We start from the raw sequence: 22067 nt of genomic DNA, 5'->3' as shown, positions 1-22067 counted from the left end.
GGTCAACATGATCGGAGCGTATGATGATAGCAAGCTCGACCCTCTATCAGTTGCGCACATCGGGGGCATATTCCAAACTTTGTTCACGCCAAATTGGGGGGAAGACGGCCCTGGAGGGCGCATGAAGAAGACTTGGTCTGGGATCGTCGGTCTGACAGCCGACTTCCTACCCCTGGTAGGCCGCCTCGACCACCGACTCACAGAACGGAATGTCAAAGGAGCACCAACAGGAGAATCGGACAAGCCTGGTGAATGGGCATGTGCGGGTTACAACGGAGACGGCATGGTATATGCATGGCTTTGTGGTACTGCTGTCGGTATTATGATCATGGGAAGCGAAGAGGAGGATCTGCCGGCGGCTCCAGGTCGACCGGCGGGCAGGCTCGTGGACTGGTTTCCCAACGAGCTGTACGCGACGCATGATCGAGTTCAAAAGATGGACTTTGCAGACCTGGCAGACATGGTTATGTAGACACGCAAAGTAAACGAGATACATATATCTGATCCGTGTTCTCTAACTTTGCCGACGGGGAAAAGAATAACATCATGTTCATATAGAAGAACCCCTTGTAAGGGGTGGATGTTTGCTTATCCACAGGGGACCTGATAGGAGACGAACTGCCCAGGATCAAGGACCCTGTTGGCCCGTGCACTCACTGGGCTGGCCTACCTTATGCAGGACTGGCTGGCTGGCGGGGTGTTGCCGATGGCGGGGCAAAGTTTTTGGATGGTTGGTCAATTGAGTCAACATACTGCAGGGAAAAATTCCGTTTGACTCACTGAACTGGTACTGTGAGTTCTCCCTCAACATCCCGCCACCAGACACCGTCTCTTGAGACGACCCCGACGGCCACCATGTCTACCTTTGGCGAGTACTTCCGGGTCACTACGTGAGTTCCTCAGCATCTGCCACGGCTCCTGGGTGTCAAGCGAAATTAATAACCTCTCCGCAGCTATGGCGAGTCCCACTGCCGCTCCGTGGGCTGCATCGTCGACGGATGCCCGCCGGGCATGGAGCTCACCGAGGCCGACATCCAGCCCCAGATGACTCGCCGGCGGCCCGGCCAGAGCAACATCACGACGCCCCGTAACGAGAAGGACCGCGTGTTGATCCAGTCCGGCACCGAGTTCGGCGTCACCCTCGGCACCCCGATCGGCATGATGGTCATGAACGAGGACCAGCGGCCTAAAGACTACGGCAATGCCACCATAGACATGTATCCTCGACCTAGTCACGCTGACTGGACCTACCTCGAGAAGTACGGTGTCAAGGCGAGCAGCGGTGGAGGCCGAAGCAGCGCCCGCGAGACGATCGGCCGCGTGGCGGCTGGCGCCATCGCCGAGAAGTACCTGAAGCTGGCCTATGGCGTCGAGATCACAGCCTTCGTGACGTCCGTGGGCAATGTGCACATGTTCCCTCCTACGCCTGAGCACCCGTCGCCGAGCACGAACCCCGCCTTTTTAAATCTCCTTCAGACCGTCAACCGCGAAACCGTCGACCAGTTCCTCCCCGTACGGTGTCCGGACGAAGAGATGTCAAGAAAGATGGAGGACTGCATCGGAGAGTTCAAGAAGCGGGAAGACAGTATCGGCGGCACAGTCACATGCGTGATCAAGAACGTGCCCTCGGGCCTGGGCGAGCCCTGCTTCGACAAGCTGGAGGCGATGCTAGCACATGCCATGCTCAGCATCCCCGCCACAAAGGGCTTCGAGATTGGTTCTGGGTTCGGAGGCTGCGAGGTCCCCGGCTCAATACACAACGACGCTTTCATCCGCGCACCAGAGGAGACCGCCGGCGCACAGCAGACCGGCGCCGCCAGGAATGGCCTCCACCGCCCGCGCCTCACCACGAAGACGAACTACTCTGGTGGCATCCAGGGCGGCATCTCGAACGGCGCGCCGATCTACTTCCGCGTAGGCTTCAAGCCCCCTGCGACGATCGGCCAGGCACAGACCACCGCGACCTACGATGGCGAGAGCGAAGGTGTGCTGGCGGCAAAGGGAAGACACGACCCATGCGTCGTCCCGAGAGCTGTTCCCATCGTGGAGGCTATGGCGGCGTTGGTGATCATGGACGCGGTCCTGGCGCAGCAGGCACGTCACACAGCGAAGAGCCTACTGCCGCCCCTGAGGCAGACCATAAATACAGCGAAGCCGGTGGGAAACGGGGTGTCGGAGATCGGTAAGAAGGCATAAATCAGTAAATATGGGTTGGGTTCCCAAGTGGCGTTTGGTATAGAAAATTTCATCACTGCTGTTCAAGTAAATCTCGTTCGCTTTTGGCCTGCTATAGGCGTCCGTGTGCGGGAAACTTCAAGTGTTTTTGGAACAAATTTCGTGAACAAATCGAATAAATGGTGGTATCTTGGGTCTATCTAATAGCCGTGCATCTCATATCGAAATCCAGGGGCTTGTTCGGCGTAGAAGTCCATTATTAACAATCTTTGAAAGGCTTTTGAACAAAATTCGTAACAAATTGGCTCCCGGCAATGATCATGTCCATCATAAACGCTTTCAAACAGAATACTCGTAACCCGTACATACATATCACCCAGCTTCATAATTACTCAACATCCAGGCTCTCCTTAGACAGATCGGGCTCAACGGCTTGGGTATCGACTTGAGCGTTCTCCAAGTCAGACATCGAGGGAACGCCCTCAACAGTCTCTGGTGTCGCTTCAGCTACCGGAGATTGCGTCGCTGTCACCTTGACAGTCTCCACGATTGTCTCAAACTCCTCCTCCTCCGGCTCAGTCTCAACAGTCTCTTCGGGTGCTGCTGCCTCGGTAGCAGTAACTTTAACTGTCTCGGTGACGGTTTCGTACACACGAACCACCTTCTTCTGCTTAATTGTCTGCACCTTCTCTGGGGATGACGAGGCAGGCGTGTCCGATGGCACGCAAGGCTCACTAGCTACAGCCGAGCTGCTGATTATGCTCTCGACCGAAGCCATAATCGGGACTACGCTGATTGGCGACTCTATCGTTGCGGCAATCTGGGTCTGAACCTGTGTGCCCAACACAGCTTGCACAGTAGTCTCCCTATCTTGCTGTTGCTGCTGGAGATAGATGCTTCGCAGGATCTCAGCATCGCTCTCCGATATCCCCGCTGCTGTCCCCCTCTGTGGCTCTGGCGGTGCCGTACGAACAGCAAGCATGAGAATAAAGACACTTAACAAGGCAATGACGACATTCTTACGATCATGCATGATGACTTTGCCCGCTTCCAGTAGGAGCTCGGGAAGCGAGGCAGCTTGGTAGGTTTTCCGCTTGCTTTCACGTCGCTCGAAAGCTTGCTCAGAGGGCGATGGTGGGGTTGGAGGCGGAATATAGGAGTCTGGGTGTCGAGGTGCTGTCGCAGATGGGTGTTCCTGGGGGTGATGGCCAGAAGGACTGTGTCCATATATCTCTCGCAGGCGCTCTTCATCACGTCTCCGACGTTCGAGATCTTCCATGTCAACAGTGGTAGTCGTCGCAGGTGGGTCGATGGGGGAAGCATGGATATCTGGAGGTGAAGATGCTTGGATGTGGGAACGATGATCATGGTCAAGGTAGGCGTGATCTTGTTCGTCGATGTGCTCCTCTTTCTCTCGCCGGCGGTGCAAATTCTCTTCGTGCTGAATAGTGCCTAGGCTTTCTAGCTCGTTCTGGATACCTGGCTCCATTATAGGCTCGACTTCGACATCCACTCTCTCCATCTCCTTCCAACAAGCCTCCCACGCCCCAGCCTTCATAAGGCCGTTACTAGCGTAGACTTTGATGCGGAAAATCTTGCCTTCACCGAGCTCGTCATATCTAATGTCGCTACGGCAAGTCTTGCACCAATGTCTCTTGTCGGCTCGACCCGTTTGAGACGCATATTCGTCCTCACTGTCATCCTCATCCTCCCCAAGTGTCATCTCATTAGACGGCCCCAAGTAGTGGCCACACTCAAGGATGCGAGCACGCCGCCTCAGAGGAAGTTCGAGGGCTTCGAGAAGCCGCTCCTCAAGCACCTCGTAATCATTCTGAGGATGTGGCAGCAAGATGCCTCGCTCCAAGACAGTGTCCCCAACGCGGTCTTGGAGCTGTCGCCAAGCGCCTCGCAGACTCTTGAGCTGATCGGAAGGCTCGAATTGGCGCAAGCTTTGCTTCCCGTTATCCGTGATGGCATCAAGGCCATTCAAGACATCCGCCCACGGCCATCGAAGGGGCAGAAGAGTGACATGAAGGAGAACAAGCGGCGCCTCCTTGCGAACCTTGAACCGTGTGGGTGTTGATCGACCTTTGGGAGAGTACTGAGCTGAGACGGAAGGGCTTCCCAGCCGGGATACTGTGGGCAGACCACTTCCCTCCAGAGCGGCCTGTCGCCGAGAAGATCGTGGGGAGCCAAATACCGACGGCGTGGGTGAAGACATTTGTATCTTTCGCACAGATGATGGCGTCCGGAAAGCCGGTCGAGGAGTGCCTCGAGTGGTGGGGACAAATTCTTCCTTGTCGTATCGTGAGAGATCAGATATGCCTGAGATTCCAGACACTCGAGGTGATCGACCATAGTTTGACCGGTAATCCATATCGGTATGGGTATCGCTCATTTTCTCGGTATGATCATCGTGCTGTCCATCTGATGATCCCAGCGAGCTTCTGGGGCTCCGGTCACTGAAGACATCATCATCCCCATCGTGTTGCGAGCTACTATCTGCTGCCTCACCATCCGAGTTGTGGATAGTGGTTCCAGGTAGAGAGTGCGCATCAGAAAGCCGACCCTGGCTTGACCTATCGTCGTACGACATTTCAGTCCCTTCGATACCATGCTCTGCATTCGAAGATGAGCTCAGTATTGAATGATCGCCATCTTCCTCCTCATTTGTTGACTTCCTTCTGTCGTCTTGCTTCTCAATTCGTGCAACAACTGCTCTGGCAGCGGCTTGGATAAGAGCTTCTGTCCTCAAAGAATGCCGTCTGTCTGAGATGTCAGACTCTCGACGAGAGGAAGAGCCATCGTCATCTTCTCCATCATCCATCAGCTGCGTCGGACGGGGGGTATCCTCATTATCTTCGTCCACCGAGTCCTCTTCTTCCTCATCGGGATGGCTCTCCAAGTGTAAGTCCTCCGAGATGATAGGCTCGTCGTCTACGGGTTCTGAAGATCCCACGACCTCTGAAGCATCTTCAACGTTCTCGATTAGAATAGGTTCTGATTCGGAGTGGTGCTCCTCTGCGACGTCTGTCCCGGATGACTCCTCAACCTCGTGTTGTTGACCATCCTCGTCGTCTAGGATGCTGCCACTGTAGCACTCTCCGTGGCCATCGGCATGTTCTTGAACTGTCTGCTCTAGCAACCCTTCTTTCTCGCTATCGTCTTCAACCTGAACGGCAGTGTTGTCGTTCGGGGTGGCGTCCTCGGTTATGCTTAGGCTTTCTTGCTCCTCCTTGTCGGGGACCGTTTGCAGTTGCTCTTCGGGTTCGGCGATTGTTTCGAGAGACTCGGAGAGAATATCGCCTTCAGCGACTTTGGGGATATTTGTCTCATCCATTGGTGCGCTTAGACAGGACTCGTCGACATAGATTTTGAAGTCTTCCTCTGGAGGCCTTCTGGGCATGGGGTCGGTGGGAGGAAGAGCTATAGCTGGGAACAGCTTGTATTTACAGCTTTCAAGGTTGCACTCCGGCAACGGGACGGACAATGATTAATTGGCCAGATACTCGAGATGGATGCAAGGCCGCGTTGGCAAATTACTGGATCTCGCAGATTGTTTTGGTCGGTTTGCGGTGTGCTGGTGCTGTGACTGGTCTGTCTCGTGGTCGAGTCCGCCTTGGGGGGGTCACTTGCGCCTGGGCGTGTGAGGTGTGTTTACTCCCGTTGCCAGGTCAAGAGCGCAACCCCTGTCAGCTCACCCAGTCCGCTGCAGCAATTACGCCACACCGCGCATCCTCTCGTTTGCGTGCATTTCGTTGCAAAAGAGAAAGTCGCATCGATGCGCAACCTCAAAGTCGAGATTTTGGCGGTTCGAGGTTTGTCTTAATTGATCTTCTCCCAAAATCTGGGGAAGGGGTCCTAATTGACATTCCATTGCCTCCCACCACCCACCATGAGAGCACTTCCCGTCCCCTCCATTCCTGAAGAGCCTCGGCGGATTGACGTCACCAGCACCAGTAACTTGAAACCAATTTCATGCGTTGCACGAGGCCTCTTTTATAGCGACACGTCCGCTCAAAGAGATTGAAATGTTGGAGGCAAAACCTCCCGTCGATGAGGTCGCCATCGTACAACATGCCTAGACCATCTGATCGACCACGCCGGCTTAGATACCATAGCATACCTACATACCCGTGGATGGCGGATTTCAACGGTCTGGTTTCCCGTGCATGCGTCTCGTTCGCATCCTCAGGTACATTTCACTCTATACATTGCTCGGCATCAGCTTGCTTCATCCACCATGATCCACTCTCGCTCCCAAAATGCTCTGTTACAGGCCACAACTAGCATGATCTTATCGCTTATCTGACCTGCTCAACAGTTTCTCCCCCCCTGCAAGTGTTCCTCTACGTCATCACATGCGGGCTCTTTTCACCTAGTCGCGATCATGCATTGCTGGTGTTGCAGCCATCAATCGGCGTCTCCTTGCGCACAGTCCCAGACCAGACGGCGAAAGAGAGCCGGACAAACAAGTTTACACAAGCTGAATCTTGGAACCTGGCTAGTGCCACAGACTCCTGCAGAAGCGCAGTCTTGGATCCTTTTTTATCAGCCGCCATCCAGCCAGTGAGATGCAGAAGATGCCCCTAGCAGGAGTATTGGGATGCGTGCCCACGTTCTCTGCTCGTTTTGAAATGTCGGGCGCTAGAGATAAGCTCGAGCTTCTCAGCCAAATAGAAGCTGACTACACACGGGCATCTGAATGAAGAGAGGTATAAAGTCTAAGACAGTCCCCATATTTCAAACGTCTTCCCATTTCTCTTGTCTCGTCGCCACAATCAAGCTCTCCAGCTTGCTTTTCTTTTTTTGCTTCTCCATCAATTGTTCTTAGGTGTGAGACGCATTGACAGATCGCCCAAGATGGGAGACGAACAGAAACCCACCCCGGAGAACATGACCATGATGCAGGGCTTCGAGTGGTATGTGCCCGCCGATCACAAGCACTGGATCAGACTGGAGAAGCACGTCCCTCAGCTCAAGAGCTGGGGTATTGATAACATCTGGATTCCCCCCGGGTGAGCTGCCATGAGCGCTGCTTTCAGGCCGACTCTATCTTACGCGTGTGATGACAGATGCAAGGGCTCCTCAAAAGAGGGCAATGGCTACGATATCTATGATCTGTATGAATGACGTACTCGTTGGCGGCGAGCTTGGCTGATTATTATCCAGCTACGATCTCGGCGAGTTCGATCAAAAAGGCACGACTGTCACCAAGTGGGGCAGCTTCGAGGAGCTCATGAAGCTGGCCGAGACCGCTAAGAAGACTGGCGTCGGCCTGTACTGGGACGCTGTGCTGAACCACAAGTTTGCCGCTGATCACAAGGAGAAGTGTCTCGCTCAGGAGGTCGACCAGGATGACCGGACCAAGTTCGTGAGCGACAAGTATGAGATCGACGCCTGGGTGGGCTTCGACTTCCCCGGCCGCGGGGACAAGTATAGCCCAATGAAGTATCACTGGTATCACTTTAGTGGAGTGGACTACAATGCTGCGAACAACAAGACTGCCATCTACAAGATCATGGGCGAGCAAGGCGAGGGCTGGGCCGCCGTCCCCGATGTCGACAGCGAGAAGGGCAACTAGTGAGTGCGTCTGCATCCAGTGGTCGAGGCGAGTACTGACACTCGCTCAAGTGACTTCCTGATGGGCTCCGATCTTGATTACTCGCATCCCGAAGTGGAGGAGGATGTGTTAAACTGGGGCAAGTGGCTCGCCAGTACTGTTCCGCTGAAAGGATTCCGCTTTGATGCCATCAAGCACTACAGCGAGGACTTTCTTCGCAAGTTCATCACCAAAATGGATGAGACGTACGGACAGGGTTGGTTTGTTGTTGGCGAGTTCTGGAAGGACAGCCTTGATGACATGACAAAATATTTGGATCGCATGGGCAAAAAGTTCTCGCTCTTTGATGCACCGCTCGTCTACAACTTCAGCCAAATCAGCCAGGGCAACGGTGCCGACATTAGGCAGATCTTCGATGACACGCTTGTACAGAAGGCACCGATGTGCGCAGTGGTGAGTGACTCTGCCCGCGCCTCCTGGCGTACCCCCTGGCTAACTCACGAAGACGCTGGTTATGAACCACGACACGCAGCCATACCAAGCCCTAGAGGCCCCAGTCGCGGACTGGTTCAAGCCCCTCGCCTATGCACTGATCCTTCTCCGCATTGACGGCTACCCTTGCGTATGGTATGGCGACTTGTACGGCATCAAGGGCGAGCACCCCTTCCCTCCCTCATGCGGCGGTAACCTGCCCAAGATCATGCTCGCCCGGAAGCTCTACGCCTACGGCAAGCTGGCCGATTACTTTGACTATGCCACCTGCATTGGCTGGGTTCGCTACGGCACCTGGGATCGGCCGTACGGCTGTGCCACTGTGCTCAGCAACGCCGGCGCGGGCACGAAGAGGATGCACGTCGGCGAGCAGCACGCCGGTGAGAAATGGACCGACGTGCTTGGTTGGTCTGATAGAGAGGTCGAGATTGGCGAGGATGGCTTTGGTGAGTTCGTCTGTGGCCAGACGAGCGTCAGCATCTTTGTCAACAAAGACGCTGAAGGGAGGGACAAGTTTGCCGAGAGCTTGTAAGTTGTGCAATTATGAACTTCCCGTTAATGTGCTATGCAGAAGCTAATATCTCGTAGTGATAGCAACATTTACGAAGAATGAATGATCTACTGTCGGGAACTGTAGGTGATTCGTCTAAAGAGTTCATTCAAGAAATAGACCTATAGACGGCGGTGATATGTTGGCCTCACTTTACTACATAAAAGCGGCTAATGTCGGCGAAGTCTTTCGGATACATCTTTTAATAGCTGCATCGAATCAAGAATCATTATACAACTTGGCAACGTTGACTTACAATGCATGACCTAGCACTCCTTCTAGAAGAGCCAGTCGTTGTTGTCAAGTCCTTGATGGGACAATGCCGGGCTACTAATTAGAAGACGAGACGAAGTAGGCGCTGTATTACACACCCAAAGCTATTGCCATTATTGGCAGATACCTATGCAAGCCACGTTGGGCGTCAATGCTGTGAGAGTCGCCCACATGATATGAGGCGGAGAATCAAATCAAATCGGAGCGTTTTGTCTCATCAAGTCCTGTGTTAGGCACTGATCATGTTGAGGCTGCGACACGTGCAAAGCCTTGTTGTCTCTCTATCACTCCATGTTTCTAGACAAAGTGGCAAGGTTTCTGTCATTTAAAGTTCGCCCTATGGCAGTAATTAACTCCAGTACAACAGTCTTTGATAAAGAACAAAGTATTTCGCTGCATACCTACGATGTCTTTAGGTAAAATGACAACCGCTGTGATGGCGGCCTCGCAAGAGACCACGATGGCCTTGGCCAACCTGAATTTTGATTTCTCACTCATCAAAATCGAGGCACCAAAGGAATATCAGCCTGTTGGAGAAGCACTGAGCTCCTGCAGGGTAGTAGAGGCTGAAAAAGGCGACTCACATATCACGGCTCGGAAACTCGGTGCCCTTTTCAAAGGAGTGGCCCCAGATACACAAAGTCTCTTTCGCGCGTATGGGCTGCGAGCGAGCGAGATTCTTCAAAATCCCATACACAATCCCCGAGGAACAAAATCTCACGGAATGTTTGCAGACCAAATTGGCGCAGATGGAACTTCCATTTGGGCAGCCGCCACTTCTGGTCATGATGCTATTGCCGTTCACCTTCTTGCCTGTATGTTGGCACGACTTTGGTCCGGCTCAGAAGCCACATCTCTTTGGGTAGAACTCGTCAATGAACGGCAAAAAATCCTTTCCGCCAGTGAATCCAATGATTCGTACAATCTTAACCTAGCATCGAGGATATCATTGACGAGGAACCAGCTCGCAACATGGGACGCTAGTGCTAGAGCTTGGTTACATACCGCAGATCAAGCGAAAGAAAAATCGCAAAAGCAGGTGTTATTGATCATCAACAATCTTGGCTTTAAGATCAATAACAATACCACGGTCTACGAAAGTGTTGTTCAAGTTTGGACGACAGCAATGACAATGATGAATCAGCTTATACAAGGCATTCCTCAGAGTGTGAATGAAGGTGGGGTTATCCTTGGTCTTTCAGCATGGCATCTATTCCCAGACATGATGGTTTTGGTCAAGGAATCCAAGCTGGTGAGACAGCAAGACAGCTTAATCTCACCCGGTGGAGTTGTCACTCTTGGGATAAAGACATCCCAACGTACACATCGGGGCATTTTTTGGTCCCTCCCACTGTCTTATCACCGATATTACGGTGATTCACGTATGGTCTACGGCTCCTACAGCACCCATACGGCAAGAGTATCCCTGGATGATCTTCTATTAGTTGCCCTTGGGAGTCTACTAGGCTCTTGGTTCCCAGATTATCATCATTTTCCCCTTGGGGCAGAGATTATTACGAGCATTTACTCCTTAATTGAGCCAGTCTTTGGCCGCGACGCCAAACACTGTTGGCCAGCACTTCTGTCAACCGCAGCACAGAGATATCTCGCCTCTATCAACGAGACGAACAATGATCGTATCCGGCTGGTCAAAGCCGGGCGGAGGCGTTACGGAAATTTTCTAACATCCCCCCAGTCGTTTGGTCTCGCAAATCCATATGACTTCTTAGCCACCATGAAGAACGAAGAAGCTGCAGTAGATTTTTTACGCCATGTTGCTAGAAATTTGGATATATCTGCTGTATTGATTGTTCAATATCTACATGCTACGTCAAAGAGTCATGAGATAGCCACGATTACGAACTCCAGAGTTCCCAAATATGCACGCATTTTGGGAAGTCCAAGTCGTCGGAGGTCATTCAAATCTTCCCGCATGGACGATCTAGCGAAGACTGGCGAGCAAGTTCATGTATTACCAGAAGGAAGGGTTATGCCCTGGTTCAATAGGTCGTATTGTTGGGATCGTGCATCTGAGCTCTGTCTCAAACAGATTCGCCGGGTCATCGGCCTCGACCCTGGCCAGGGCGATACATCCTGGCTAAGTCTAAAACTTTTACTTGGAAACCCACATGTCGCTGCTTTATACGTTGTTTACCCAGCAAATGTCCCGCACATGCATAAAGATAACAGAGAGGTTTTGGCGGCGGATATGATCCGTTACGCCCTCAAGAAGAAGTCGATATCTCCTTTGAGATTAGTAGATCAAATGAATGTGTGTGTGGGGAGAGACTCTGCTTTAGGACATCCTCTGCAAGCATTTGCAACGCTTTGTCACATTGTCGACTCAACTAAAGCCACAACAGTTTCTCTTAAACTAGCCTCACGACCAATCAAAACTTATGGATGGGCCCTATCCAGATCCACCACGCAGGCGCTACTTCCAAATAAATACCCTTCATTATCACCATTTAGTCTCTCATTACAAGAGACATTTGCTTGCATCGTCATGATTGAGTCTGGATCGTTCGATCTTGACCCTAAGATCTTGGGGCCTGTAATGGCAATGTCATACGGAAACTCTTTGTATGTCGCAGACCAACTACTGAACGACCCCCTCTATTACACAGGCTCTTGTAGCGTGACGAGGGTCATTGGCAATCTCGGAAGGCCAGGTATTTCGCTATTGGTCCCGCCAGAACAACCGCGGGTAGCAAAAGTAGCAGAGGGTGACTGGCAATGCATCAATCACAACATATTCGATGGAAGACGGGAAGACTGCTTCCAATATACTACTCTCCATTTAGGCTTTTCTGACTGGAAGTTGCCTGTCGATCTCGGTGAGCACGGTTTAAGAAATTCAGAAATATTTTTTGTCGAGGCGTTTGTTACTTTATACGACCGCGGAAAGTGGATTGCCGATCTGGACATTCTCGGATCTCTCAAAAAGCCAAAGATTCAGCTACCGAAATCTGAAATTCACATACCTCTGGATAAGACGAACTCGAGTCATGAATATCACAAAAACAGCGATGTCTCTCCACTAGTTTCCATCGAAAGATGGGAGGAGCTTCTGGAGCCACCAATCGAGCCTGGCGTAGTGAAAGCCTATGGTAATTGGCAAGCTCGATTGGCTGCAACAGTATTATCTGTGCAAAATGGCCATCAAGTCTTTGTCTTGGATAAGACTTCTTGTTGGCAGTGCTTAATTCAGCTACACGAACTTGGTAATGATGAAAAGAGGGCAGATGTAGAGGTGCTAGATGACCTTTCGGATAGTAGTTCTCAAAGGCTTGTTACCGATGGTGGATATTCAAGTGGGGAGATCGAGGATAGCGATATGTCAAGGAACAAAGGAAACGGCAATCAAAGTAGGTGTACCCTTACAAGAATCTACATCGCGTAAACATTGTCAGTTTTCAAGTCAGAATTCCGTCAAAGATGCGACGAGTCAGTATATCGTGTGTATGTGTGTAGACCAGAAGTAAAGGGATACGAAGTTTTCGAGGAATTTTCAAAATCGATACTTGAGCATTTTAAGACTGTCAAACTAGCAGTTAATATCGTTTCAGCACAAAGGGGTGATGTATCGTAAAACAAAACCCCGGGCAAGACCAGTCCTGTTCCAACAGCCTTCGAATCTCGCTCAACAGATCCAAGTTCCTTGTGCCATCAAGCTTTGAACAGAAAATGCCGATCCTACCAAACTATGTCTATGGATAAACTCTCTGAATGCCTGCATATGTCTATAGCCTCAATCTTTCCTTAATCTGGTCGTTCTCCTTATCTTTGGCATCGTCCTGAGGATATCGAGATTGGATCTTGTCGGCGTATTGTACTTGCTGGTTATACCTGAATGTGAACAAATATTGTTTGCACACTGAGCAGTAATGCTCAAAATCATTCGCTCTGCTGTTGACAGAAGAGGAAAAGTAGCAGCAAACAGCGCAAGGCCAGAAGTTCTTCATAGTTGCGCTCCGCAACCGCCTACTCGAAGCCAAGCCATTAGCAACTCAGCTGACAATTAAGTTGCAGCCGCATTTCCAGCTTAAGCAGAGGACGAGATTTTCCTTGTACCTGACGGCACCTGACGGCACCATACGTACCTGGTCTCCTCACTTGCCACATTCCTGATCTCAGTCCACCTAGGGTATTGGCAAATCTGACAATCCACCAATTCTGACTTCTGGCTTAGGCCGTTGATTGGTCGTACATAAGCTGCATTTGTGTATTGCTCAACTCTGTCCGGTCGATGTGACGTCTGTTGATCATAGGGCTGAGGCTGCTCCATAGTGTACATAGGACGCCTTGGCAGTCGGTTAGTTTTCTCTTAGCGGCATGGCGGGTGTTGGGCAAAGGCCCGTGTAGACGTACTCCATTTGAATGTCGTGATCTTGAATCGTGGACATTTTTTTCTTGGTTTGGTTTCAATTCCAAGCACAACGGCATTCAATTTGACAGCTCATGCGAGAGAGAAGTTATAGGTGGATTTAGCATGGGGAAGACTGTAATTCGATGAGGATGAAGTGCATGTTAGACTTCAAATGTTGTTGCCTTCAAAGCTGAAAAAGCTGAAACTCTTGAGAGCGAGCTGTTCCGAGAGGATCAATTAGCAGGGAATATGGTGACTGCATATGAATGTAACGCTCCCCCAAGTAGGGATTCTAGGCACCCATCGGTCTTGGCAAGACTTTAATCCGAAGTTTCGTGAAGTGTTTGGAAGACATGACAGATGAATTGCGCTACCGATATCCAAAGACTATCGAAGTCAAAGTTGAAAAACACTTCCTCTGCTGCAGACATGCGTCTATTGGATGTTGCTGCTGTGGAAAGCGGGGAGCTAGGGATTTCCGGTCAAGGCAAAAGGGAGACATCGTGCAGATGCGACTGTTGCTGCCAACAGAGCGATGTATCGTCTTCAATAGCCAAAGACTACCACAATATCCAAAAACAATTAAATGGACAGAAGCCAAGGTATGCCATCTTATCGCATAGATGGTTAAGCCATGAAATCATGCTCAATGAACTTCCTGCTTTGAAACGACTGCGGAGCGACAAAACGTCTGCGAAATACCAAAGCGCAATGAAAGTTGAACAGTTCTGCAACATGGTCAAACAACAAGGCTTCAACTATGCCTGGATCGACTCATGCTGTATCGATCAAAAGAACCCGATCGAGCTTTCAACCTCTATTAATTCGATGTATCGTTGGTACCAAGAATCTGATATTTGCATCGTTTATCTGAGCGATTTCGACAGTCGAGGCTATCTTTCCTATCACGCTGAAGACGGCGAGGAACGTATCCGCGAATGTACAGATCCAGGACAGAGTGTTTGGTTTCAAAGAGGTTGGACACTACAGGAGCTAGTTGCGCCAAAGAAAGTCGAGTTCTTCGACAGAAATTGGCTACACATAGGGAGTAAAACCTCGGAAAAGTCTACCCGTGACACAACCGTCACAATCAACACCGAGGTAATTGTTAGGGCTACCCGTATCGACAAAGACGTTTTATTGGGTCGGAAGCGGGTTGGAGCAATGAGCATCGCTAATCGTATGTCGTGGTTTGGCAATAGATCAACCACAGTGCCTGAGGATGCTGCTTACTGTCTCCTCGGTATATTCGGGGTCAATCTGCCCTTGCTATACGGCGAGGGACTAACGAGGGCATTCCACCGTCTTCAGGAAGAAATCATGAAGTACTCTGATGATCATTCACTCTTCGCATGGAGAAACTCTCCCGATGAAGGAAGTGTTCCCACTGGATTGCTAGCTCCAGCACCTAAGTGTTTCCAGTACAGCGGTTCTTACTACCATCGGCCAGACCCTTTAAATAGCTCCCCCTTCTTGATGACCAACAAGGGCATTCAGATCAATATGAGACTGATGCAGTCAGCTACTGGAGAGATTGCTACACTAGAATGTACAGGTTTGGGGGTCCAACACTTGAGCATCTATCTGAAACGCATTTCCGAAACACAACAGCAATATGTCAGGGTTCGAAGTGACAGGTTTTGCGAAGTTATCCAGCCAGGAAGGAATGTATCAATCTATGTGCGTCATCCTAGTGATATTTAATAGTAGTAGGGAAACAATATAAAAGACTTGAATATGCCTTCGCCGTCGAGTAGCTAGTACTGCATCAATTATGATGAATATCGTTAGATATCTGTGTAAGTTTAGTGTATGGACTACTGGTCTTGTATCCTTTGTTAAGAAGTTAGCTAATAGCTATGATTACGAATTCTAGAGTTTACAAATAACTTCATTAAGTATTTTTACCCTTCCCTTCATACTTAGCTACTTTTTTCACGCCCCTTTTATCTCCTTTCATAACTTACTTTGATACTCCTCCAACTCTACATCTCTCGCTATCTTTATCCTTCCATCTAACTTTAGCTTTGCTTTGCTTTGCTGTTTTGGGACAAGTCAACTCCTGTACTATCCGCTTCGAAGTCGAGGAAATTCGGTTCCATCGGGAGATCATCCCTATCCTCTAGTCCGGGACCATCACGTGCGTTTATACTCTCAGCTTTTAGACTTTATGGCATCCTTCCATGCACTACTGATCGCGCCCCAGTACCTTTCCGGCTCCTTCCTCATATGGCTTACGTGGTCTGAGTTTTCAAACAGTTCCGTCTCACACTTAAACCCTTTCTGCCTGGAGTCTGCAACATGCTGCTCTACCTCCTTCCACAGAATCAATCTATCCTTCTTCCCGTAGAGATAAAGTCTTGGTGCACTCGTAGTTGCCCATTTCGTGCTGTTTGGCCCGGCCCGGAGACGGAAGTCCACGTCGTTCGTTCCCGTGAGCACTGCGACCAACCACCGACCACCTGTGTATAGTGTGTAGAGAAATATCATGACGATGATGGGAAGAGGGGAGAGATCTCTCCATTCATAGGCAAGTGCAGTCGCCCATGTCACTGGCTCAAAATCCGACGAGCCCGGCGTGGAGTCAAGAACGAGCAGGGTATAGGGTAATTTTTCGGAAGGGTTGCCTGTGAACTCCTGGTATGCCCTGAGCAACGTGAGATAACCCACAATGCCGACGTTGGACATCGCTTGAAGCAGGATGCGCTCGTCAGCTGTCTTTCCGGATCTGAAGATATACTCAAGAGCCGGCATTATAGCCTCCGTTTGTGCTTTGTATGAGTGGTACATTGCCTGGGACATTGAGCCAGTGACTAGGATGATGCGCGCCGTAGGGAATAGTGCGCGATACCCATCCACGTATTTGATGATATGGTTTGGAAGGGCACTCCCCCACGAGAATAAAACGATAATTGTAGGGCCATTATTGTTAACAGATTGCGGTCGATTGCTTTCTAGTCGCGTGTCCGCTGGTTCAAAAGCGAATATGTTGCCAGAGAGCGGCTTGGATCCGGTGATGAAATCTTTGGTTTGCGTCTTTGCCATCGTTCATGCTGTGTACAGCGGTGAGTAGTGTTGAAACAAGAGTGACTATGTGTAAGTTGCCATACTGAGACAGAAAGGAAACACTCATCTTGCGGGGGAATGCCAATCTTATATAAACCTAAAGCCATCACTTGGCAGTTGACAATGCTGTAAGACTCATCGATGCTCATTGGCTTTAAGGATTAGCACGTATAAGACCAATGGAAGTTGGGGAGTATCGCGTACATGTAATGAGGGTTGCAAGTACAGCTCTGTAAGTACCAGGGGATCTCTTAGCTGATTTTAGGCTCGTGTGGGTTAGCTTAGCTCGCCTAGGTGTCGAAAGCTCCTGGCATAGGGTCCACGCCATTCCATTTTGGGTTAGTCAAAGTCCGGGCTGGCCAATCAGTGCGCTCTACAAAGCAGCCAGACTTCCGAGCATGAATGTCTTGGACGATTGATGACAGGATTTATTGGCGGAGACTAGAAAGCGGCGTTTTCATCATCTCACAACTCCCATTTTTGCGAGACGGAAGCATTGATTATTGACGTTTTTCTTTTGTGCGAATCCGCATTTGGCTCCCGTATGGTCTACAATGGTCTCACACTAGAAACAATGTGATCATGGCAACCACCTTGTCAAGCGACGCATCTCGCTCTCCTACCCACTCAGGCGGGAGAAAAGGTAGCACCAAAGTGCGAACGGGCGAGTGACCCTATCAGGAGTGTCCTATAGCTTGAGATAGATAAAGTATCCCCGGTTTTATCTGAAGGGTCAACTAACGGGGGCGTCTCCAGGCTGTCTGACCTGCAAGTAAGTCTGCACTGCTAGATCTGACCTCACATGAGCACCTAAGCGTGGTCTAATGCAAAAGACATCTTGCAGGCTTCGAAAAGTAAAGTGGTAAGTTTGTCTTCTGGTAATAAGTGGGAGCTACACGGACGCCACGGCCGTGTTATGTTCTTTGCAACGGTGGTTCCCACCTCCAACACTTCCGTCTCCTTTTTCTGAGCACCTGTGCGGTGAATAATGAGCTCCATAGCGACGAGGGAAAGCCAGTCTGTACTAGATGCACCCAGACTGGTCGGAAATGCGATGGTTATGCCATACCCAAAACTAGGCTTGACGCTGGAAGCGTACTCAATCCTAACTTGTCCATTTCAACTGGACTGCGGACTGGGCCTTCTTTCGATTCAGCTCACGACCATCGGGCTTTCCACTTCTTTCACTCCGTTACGGCTCCAAGCCTCACGATAGATCATGACGCAAGCCTGTGGACTTCAATTGTCCCTAGGCTTTGCGAGAGCGAACCGTCCATTCTCCATGCTATGCTTGCCGTGAGCACCGCATTTGAGAAGTTGACTTCCAAAGAGCCCGTGATAGATCCCATTCACACGAAGAACGATCCAATGGTTTTAAAGCAATACAATAAAGCCATATTTGTCCTCCAGAAGCACCTTGCGACAAGGGGCCCGGAAGACCTAGTTACTCCTCTGATCACATGCATACTGTTTGCTTTGTTGGAATGCATACGAGGAAGGAATAAAGTTGCTCTTCTGCATCTGCATCAGGGACGCAAGATTCTAGCCAGTCTAAACGACGGACGACACATACCCAAATCAAAGCTGGACATAATACACGAGGATATTGCTCCGGTTTTGATTAGGTTAGGCGTCTCATCTTCCTTGTACGGAGCTTATTCGTTGCCCGTCTCAACTGGGCTGGCTACGCATTTCGAAACATCTACATTTCGGTCCATCCATCAGGTCAGCAGCGGCTTTTATATAATATCAGAGGAAGCAATACGATGGCGAATGCTGCTCAAGGCAGATCGGCAGCGATCCGATCGGTTACCAACAGACTTTTGTTACAAAATACCATCTAATAATCTACCACGACCAGTGCTACCAAATGGCAGAACAGCAGAACAAGAACAAGGCTTATTGAAGTTACGTCTGTCTCGATGGTACTCGGCGTTTAGCATTTGGCTGGCTACATCTCCGGCGCGATCTAAGTACAAGCGCTCCCTACTTCTTTTTGAGATTCACTGGCACACGGTTTCTGCATGGGTAGCTACAGCATTGTCTGATCAAGAAACTGCGTGGGATGGTCAACTGGACAGGTTCAGCGCTATGGTGCGTCTGTGCTCTGAATATCTGGAATGCGTGGAGTTTAGCCAGGAGACGGGGAAGCGCAAGGGTTCTGACAAGTCCTCAACCGGTTTGAAACCGGTAGGTTTTCCTCTGGCAATATCAAAGTCGCCTATTAATCATATCCAGACATTGGATGCAACGCCATTTACCTTTGAGACTGGAATTGTCCCCAGTTTGTTTCTTGTCGCAGCAAAATGCCGACATCCTCAAATCAGGCGCACAGCAGTTGACTTGCTTCTAAGGAACACCTGGCAACGGGAGAACATCTGGAGATCTGTGGATATTGGCCTCATTTCCTCATGCATCGTGGATGTCGAGCTGCGAAACACATCTTGTCACTGTGAAGACAATGCCCCGGGCCAAGTACAAGCAGCAATCAAACCTGCCAACATCACGCCGCCGTTCGCAGCCGCCTCACCTGATATAGAAGAGACCAGAGCGAATTCACCGTGTCTTTGTTCAGTAGCACCGTTCGGTATACCTGAAACTCTACGGATTTCTGATATAGAAGTTGGGCGGTACGACGGAAATGGTGTGTGGCTAACTTTGTTCATGAACACCACTGGGCCGGAAAGCGAATGGACGTCGTGGCAGGAGTATGTCAAGACATAGGCACACTCAGAGATATACAAGTCGCGTTTCTTTCTTAATTTCATGGAGAGAGTAACTTTATGATAAATCTACAAAATCTAGTAAAAATCTAGGTTCGGACTTTCCGTATATAAGGCATCTTCCTCGACGAGGATGTTAGAAGCAGTTTAGTAGCTGTTGAATTAGACATCAGGTCATTGACTAAACTTACCTTGGACTCAGTTGATATGACACGAGGTGGGGATGCGGAAGTTGGGTAGTTGGAAACCTGATGGGTAGTTTTCTACGTAGGCACATCATTTCCATCATCACTGTTCAATTTTGCAGGGAGGATGCAAAAGTGTAAGTTGACTGTTTTAATATTGAGTTGCGGGCGCCAGCTATTTAATACAAGCGGTGCTCCGCGTTTCATAGCATTTCCCTCCAACCCACTCTTCAATAAGACCCGTTGAAAGCTGTCCTCCGCCCGACAACGACGACAACAGGGGCGTCCACTCTAAAACTAAAACTGCAAGCCAACATAGCTCATCATATCATCAAAAGAGCCGCCAGGCATTGACCGAACAAAGCCTGTAACAGAGGAGGAAAAAATGTCTTCAAATAGAGTTGCCCGTTCCCTTTTCTCTCAACAAGATACATGTTCCCGAGATAATGTGTTTCCCAACGCCGATGTGAGCTGTAAGCCAAATGTTCTTATCCTTATGCACAAAGAAAAGGGTAGGAGATATAGATGTGAGGAGGAGATGAGACGAGTTACGTCAAATGAGATAGGAAGCATTCCAGTCAAGAGAGATTATACGTCAACAGTGAGCATCTCTAACCTCGAACATATCGAGTCAAGGCGAGAGCTGATCTGTTGTACGCGTGCCATGGCAATGGCGGCCGTGGCCTCCTCCTCTGTAGCATCAACGAGTTCGTACCGCGCGAGCACCTTCTCAGCCTCAACACCGCCGAAGATCTCGACGTGCGACAGGCTGTCGGTGTCGAGTTCAACGAGCTCCTTAGACTCGACAGCTGGAGAGGTGGCAGCAGTGCCGTGGTACAGAGCATAGTCGGGATCGTTCTCGAACTCCTCGTCAATGATGACCGGGGCGGCAGGAGCAATGACCTTCTCCTCAACTGGAGCTGGGCGCTGGATAACTGGCATCTCAACCTTCTCATCCTCAGAGTCGAAGTGCTCGCCAACAAAGTTGGAAGTCTTGCCTGAGAGGACAGATGCGTCGAGGGCTGGGACATCAGGGGTCTCGATTACAGAGTAGACCTGTGGCTGGAAGTTGAAGGCATCGGTGTCAAGGCTGAGCATGGAGAAATCCATAGCCTGCTCAGGGATCATGGCCATGCCGATCTGCTGCTGACCACCATACGGGTTGACATCCTTAGGCTGGCGAGGCTCTTGCCTCTGCTCCACCTGTGGCGCGGGCTGAGTCTGAGGAATCTGAGCAGGGTTTGAGCTGAGGCGGTCCAGGAAGTCTGAGAATGATGGTGACGAGAGAAGCATGCGAGTCAAGTCGGACAGTCTCTTGTTCTCGTCAATAAGAGCACGATTCTGTGCACGGAGATCGCCGTTCTCGGTGACCTTGCCGGCAATCTCGGACTCAAGTTGAGTGATGTATTCTGCGGTAGTGTTAGCCAATGCATTGGTAAACATGAAAATGGGGAAATTGTCTTACCCTTTCTCCTTGATCGGAAAGCGCGGGCGGAAACCTTGTTCCGGAGTTGACGACGCTCCTTGCTGCTGAGCTTCTTGCCTTCCTCGCTAGCTAGGAGTCTCTCGTCCTCATCCATGTCATCCTCGTCCTTTCTCGGGCGGGGAACCTGCAATAGAGGAACGTTGCCCTGACCGTCAACTGATGAGGGCTTGTTGCGCATAGAGTTTAGCAACTGGCTGATCTTCTGCTCGACGATAGGGTCGGATGGCTGAGCACCCTTGGGTCTCTGCTGCTTGACCTGGGCATTCTGCCTCTGCTGGTGCTGTTGCTGGATGATCTGCTGCTGATGTCTCTGCTGGGCCTGTGCCTTGGCAAGGGCAGCTTGCTGATGCATACCGGGCCACATGCGGCCGACGTTGGTAGTCTGGGTCGGGATGACCGGAGGCGATGGTAGGCTTGACTCCTGGCCGCCGATGGCGTTGGGGTTAACGGTGGGCTCGGGGAAGAAGAAGTTGGGCTCGGCAGCCGGCGAGTCGAACTCCATATCCATCTCGGAGGTACCAATAGTGTTCTGAGACGGCGAGGTGTTGAAATCGAACTGGTTCTCGATGCCGAGATAGGAGTCGATGTCGAAGCTGGAGTAGCCGGGGACCTGAGTATTGTTCTGGTTCACGGCCAGCGTGTTCGCCAGGGCACCGGGGACGATGCCGGTCTGCTGCTTGTAGAGATCATATTGATGGCTCGGGCCGTTCATCGGCTGAGCTGGTGGTAGCAGTGTTCCCTGGGTGGTGGCAGTTGTCGTCGGTCTGGTGAAGGGAGCCTTTCCGTTGGCCGGGGACAGCGAGGGCGATTGATAGTTGCCGTCGTCATACTGAGAGAAGTCGAGCATTGACTCGAGAGGGTCGACCATGCCGTGCTGCGATGCAGCCGGACTCGTCGACATGCTGTTCTTGTTGTTGGACATGCCTCCGCCTAGTCTCTTCTTTTGCTCCTACAATGCCTGTTTGAGTCTCCAAATGATGCGGGCTGGTCAACACCAGGAGCTAATGATGTGGTGGCGACTTTCGATGGATGTTTGTATTACTCGAGTGGGCGAGCGATTAGCGACAGGATTGATGATATAATGGCGGTCGTCGAGAAGAAAGAGCGGATGTTGGAGGGATTGTGAATGTTTTGTTTGATGTTGAGGGAAAAGAAAGGAGGAAAGAGCAGAAGGTACAAGAGATC

General features: G+C 50.6%; 4 protein-coding genes across 4 annotated transcripts; 2 read left to right on the top strand and 2 right to left on the bottom strand.

Moving 5' to 3' along the window:
- Window positions 1–855: 855 nt before the first annotated feature.
- UCRPA7_8185 (putative chorismate synthase protein) lies at window positions 856–2196 on the top strand (the record flags this gene model as incomplete). The annotated part of the gene is made up of 2 exons (XM_007920704.1): window positions 856–890; window positions 954–2196. The coding sequence occupies 2 exons, from the start codon at window positions 856–858 to the stop codon at window positions 2194–2196; spliced, it is 1278 nt and encodes a 425-aa protein (XP_007918895.1).
- Window positions 2197–2563: 367 nt separating this feature from the next.
- Window positions 2564–5581, bottom strand: UCRPA7_8184 (putative pathway-specific nitrogen regulator protein; the record flags this gene model as incomplete). The annotated part of the gene is made up of 1 exon (XM_007920703.1): window positions 2564–5581. The coding sequence occupies one exon, from the start codon at window positions 5579–5581 to the stop codon at window positions 2564–2566; it is 3018 nt and encodes a 1005-aa protein (XP_007918894.1).
- Window positions 5582–7038: 1457 nt separating this feature from the next.
- Window positions 7039–8843, top strand: UCRPA7_8183 (putative alpha-amylase protein; the record flags this gene model as incomplete). Its single annotated transcript, XM_007920702.1, has 6 exons — window positions 7039–7193; window positions 7251–7298; window positions 7348–7758; window positions 7810–8191; window positions 8244–8758; window positions 8819–8843. The coding sequence occupies 6 exons, from the start codon at window positions 7039–7041 to the stop codon at window positions 8841–8843; spliced, it is 1536 nt and encodes a 511-aa protein (XP_007918893.1).
- An 11141-nt stretch (window positions 8844–19984) lies between these two features.
- On the bottom strand, window positions 19985–21783 carry UCRPA7_8182 (putative bzip transcription factor protein; the record flags this gene model as incomplete). The annotated part of the gene is made up of 2 exons (XM_007920701.1): window positions 19985–20805; window positions 20862–21783. 2 exons carry the CDS (start codon window positions 21781–21783, stop codon window positions 19985–19987), a joined length of 1743 nt encoding a protein of 580 aa, XP_007918892.1.
- Between the last annotated feature and the right edge of the window lie 284 nt (window positions 21784–22067).

This window comes from Phaeoacremonium minimum (assembly GCF_000392275.1).
Source record: "Phaeoacremonium minimum UCRPA7 unplaced genomic scaffold PA7_03_scaffold_582, whole genome shotgun sequence".
NCBI lineage: Eukaryota > Fungi > Ascomycota > Sordariomycetes > Togniniales > Togniniaceae > Phaeoacremonium > Phaeoacremonium minimum.
This window is presented reverse-complemented; position numbering and strand designations above follow the sequence as displayed.